This window comes from Palaemon carinicauda, chromosome 42, assembly GCF_036898095.1.
Source record: "Palaemon carinicauda isolate YSFRI2023 chromosome 42, ASM3689809v2, whole genome shotgun sequence".
In the NCBI taxonomy this organism is placed as follows: Eukaryota; Metazoa; Arthropoda; class Malacostraca; order Decapoda; family Palaemonidae; genus Palaemon; species Palaemon carinicauda.
Window position 1 is genome coordinate 44401853 of NC_090766.1, and position 3465 is coordinate 44405317.

Below are 3465 nucleotides of genomic sequence, written 5' to 3' on the forward strand. Positions count from 1 at the left end.
AGTAAAGTCCAGCATTTTGGTAATTAATGTAAGAAATCAGTTTCTTATAAAGTGGTTAAACTATGTAAACACGATTATAGTCAATTCTTTTTAGTGAGGCATATTTGCACCGACCCGCAGTGATGCCCTTATAGCTCGGAAAAGTTTCCTGATCGCTGATTGGTTGGAGAAGATAATTCTAACCAATCACCGATCGAGAAACTTTTCCGACTTAAAAGACCACCGGTGCGAGTCGATGCAAATGCGCCTCATTAAATAAAATGAGTATAGTTTGACGCATCGTGGTATTTCTAGAGTAGAAGAATTTTTAATATGGGAAAGAAATGAGAATCCAAACTTAGTAGATTATAGATGACATAATTTATTTTCCTTCCTCGTCTGCATGCAAGTTATTTCTTTCACCAACCATGTATGCCTATAATTTCAACCATCACCGTGCAAGTCAAATATTTCCTTCACCCTGCGAGCTGATTATACCCTTCACCACCCTGCAAGCCAATCATTTCCTTCGCCACCCTTCAAGTCAGTCATTTCCTTCACCCCTCTGCAAGCCGGTCACTTCCTTAACCACCCTGAGAGCCAATCATTTCCTTCGCCACCCTGCAAGCCAGTCATTTCCCTCACCCCTCTGAAAGCCAGTCACTTCATTAACCATCCTGAGAGCCAATCATTTCCTTCGCCATACTGCAAGCCAGTCACTTCCTTAACCACCCTGAGAGCCAATCATTTCCTTCGCCACCCTGCAAGCCAGTCATTTCCCTCACCCCTCTGCAAGCCAGTCACTTCCTTAACCACCCTGAGAGCCAATCATTTCCTTCGCCACCCTGCAAGCCAGTCATTTCCCTCACCCCTCTGCAAGCCAGTCATTTCCCTCACCCCTCTGCAAGCCAGTCACTTCCTTAACCACCCTGAGAGCCAATCATTTCCTTCGCCACCCTGCAAACCAGTCATTTCCCTCACCCCTCTGTAAGCCAATCACTTCCTTAACCACCCTGAGAGCCAATCATTTCCTTCGCCACCCTGCAAGCCAGTCATTTCCCTCACCCCTCTGCAAGCCGGTCATTTCCTTAACCACCCTGAGAGCCAATCATTTCCTTCGCCACCCTTCAAGCCAGATATTTCCCTCATCCCTCTGCAAGCCAGTCACTTCCTTAACCACCCTGAGAGCCAATCATTTCCTTCGCCATCCTGCAGGTTTGTCATTTCCCTCACCCCCTGCAAGCCAGTCACTTCCTTAACCACCCTGAGAGCCAAGCATTTCCTTCGCCACCCGGCAAGCCAGTCATTTCCCTCACCCCCCTGCAAGCCGGTCATTTACTTAACCACCCTGAGAGCCAATCATTTCCTTCGCCACCCTTCAAGCCAGATATTTCCCTCATCCCTCTGCAAGCCAGCCACTTCCTTAACCACCCTGAGAGCCAATCATTTCCTTCGCCACCCTGCAGGCCCGTCATTTCCCTCACCCCCTGCAAGCCAGTCACTTCCTTAACCACCCTGAGAGCCAAGCATTTCCTTCGCCACCCTTCAAGCCAGTCATTTCCCTTACCCCCTGCAAGCCGGTCATTTCCTTAACCACCCTGAGAGCCAATCATTTCCTTCGCCACCCTTCAAGCCAGATATTTCCCTCATCCCTCTGCAAGCCAGTCACTTCCTTAACCACCCTGAGAGCCAATCATTTCCTTCGCCACCCTTCAAGCCAGATATTTCCCTCATCCCTCTGCAAGCCAGTCACTTCCTTAACCACCCTGAGAGCCAATCATTTCCTTCGCCATCCTGCAGGTTTGTCATTTCCCTCACCCCCTGCAAGCCAGTCACTTCCTTAACCACCCTGAGAGCCAAGCATTTCCTTCGCCACCCGGCAAGCCAGTCATTTCCCTCACCCCCCTGCAAGCCGGTCATTTACTTAACCACCCTGAGAGCCAATCATTTCCTTCGCCACCCTTCAAGCCAGATATTTCCCTCATCCCTCTGCAAGCCAGCCACTTCCTTAACCACCCTGAGAGCCAATCATTTCCTTCGCCACCCTGCAGGCCCGTCATTTCCCTCACCCCCTGCAAGCCAGTCACTTCCTTAACCACCCTGAGAGCCAAGCATTTCCTTCGCCACCCTTCAAGCCAGTCATTTCCCTTACCCCCTGCAAGCCGGTCATTTCCTTAACCACCCTGAGAGCCAATCATTTCCTTCGCCACCCTTCAAGCCAGATATTTCCCTCATCCCTCTGCAAGCCAGTCACTTCCTTAACCACCCTGAGAGTCAATCATTTCCTTCGCCACCCTGCAAGCCAGTATTTTCCCTCACCCCTCTGCAAGCCAGTCACTTCCTTAACCACCCTGAGAGCCAATCATTTCCTTCGCCACCCTGCAAACCATTCATTTCCCTCGCCCCTCTGCAAGCCAGTCACTTCCTTAACCACCCTGAGAGCCAAGCATTTCCTTCGCCACCCTGCAAGCCAGTCATTTCCCTCACCCCCTGCAAGCCGGTCATTTCCTTAACCACCCTGAGAGCCAATCATTTCCTTCGCCACCCTACAAGCCAGTATTTTCCCTCACCCCTCTGCAAGCCAGTCACTTCCTTAACCACCCTGAGAGCCAATCATTTCCTTCGCCACCATTCAAGCCAGATATTTCCCTCATCCCTCTGCAAGCCAGTCACTTCCTTAACCACCCTGAGAGTCAAGCATTTCCTTCGCCACCCTACAAGCCAGTATTTTCCCTCACCCCTCTGCAAGCCAGTCACTTCCTTAACCACCCTGAGAGCCAATCATTTCCTTCGCCACCCTGCAAACCAGTCATTTCCTTCGCCCCTCTGCAAGCCAGTCACTTCCTTAACCACCCTGAGAGCCAATCATTTCCTTCACCACCCTGCAAGCCAGTCATTTCCCTCACCCCCCTGCAAGCCGGTCATTTCCTTAACCACCCTGAGAGCCAATCATTTCCTTCGCCACTCTACAAGCCAGTATTTTCCCTCACCCCTCTGCAAGCCAGTCACTTCCTTAACCACCCTGAGAGCCAATCATTTCCTTTGCCACCCTTCAAGCCAGATATTTCCCTCATCCCTCTGCAAGCCAGTCACTTCCTTAACCACCCTGAGAGCCAATCATTTCCTTCGCCACCCTGCAGGCCCGTCATTTCCCTCGCCCCCTGCAAGCTGGTCACTTCCTTAACCACCATGAGTGCCAATCATTTCCTTCGCCACCATGCAAACCAGTCATTTCCCTCACCCCCTGCAAGCTGGTCACTTCCTTAACCACCATGAGTGCCAATCATTTCCTTCGCCACCATGCAAGCCAGTCATTTCCCTCACCCCCTGCAAGCTGGTCACTTCCTTAACCACCAATAGTGCCAATCATTTCCTTCGCCACCATGCAAGCCAGTCATTTCCCTCAACCCCCTGCAAGCCAGTCACTTTCTTAACCACACTGAGAGCCAATCATTTCCTTCGCCACCTTGCAAGCCAGTCATTTCC

General features: G+C 51.0%; 1 protein-coding gene across 1 annotated transcript in view; it reads left to right on the forward strand.

Annotated features, from left to right (window-relative positions):
* The window catches only part of LOC137633131 (proline-rich protein 36-like), a 5050-nt gene extending 1887 nt beyond the window's left edge, over positions 1-3163 (forward strand). The window contains exons 2-5 of the mRNA XM_068365292.1: positions 443-966; positions 1195-1309; positions 1446-1779; positions 2115-3163. Coding sequence (XP_068221393.1) covers positions 443-966; positions 1195-1309; positions 1446-1779; positions 2115-3163 — 2022 coding nt within the window. The remainder of the gene's footprint in view (positions 1-442; positions 967-1194; positions 1310-1445; positions 1780-2114) is intronic.
* Positions 3164-3465: the final 302 nt, after the last annotated feature.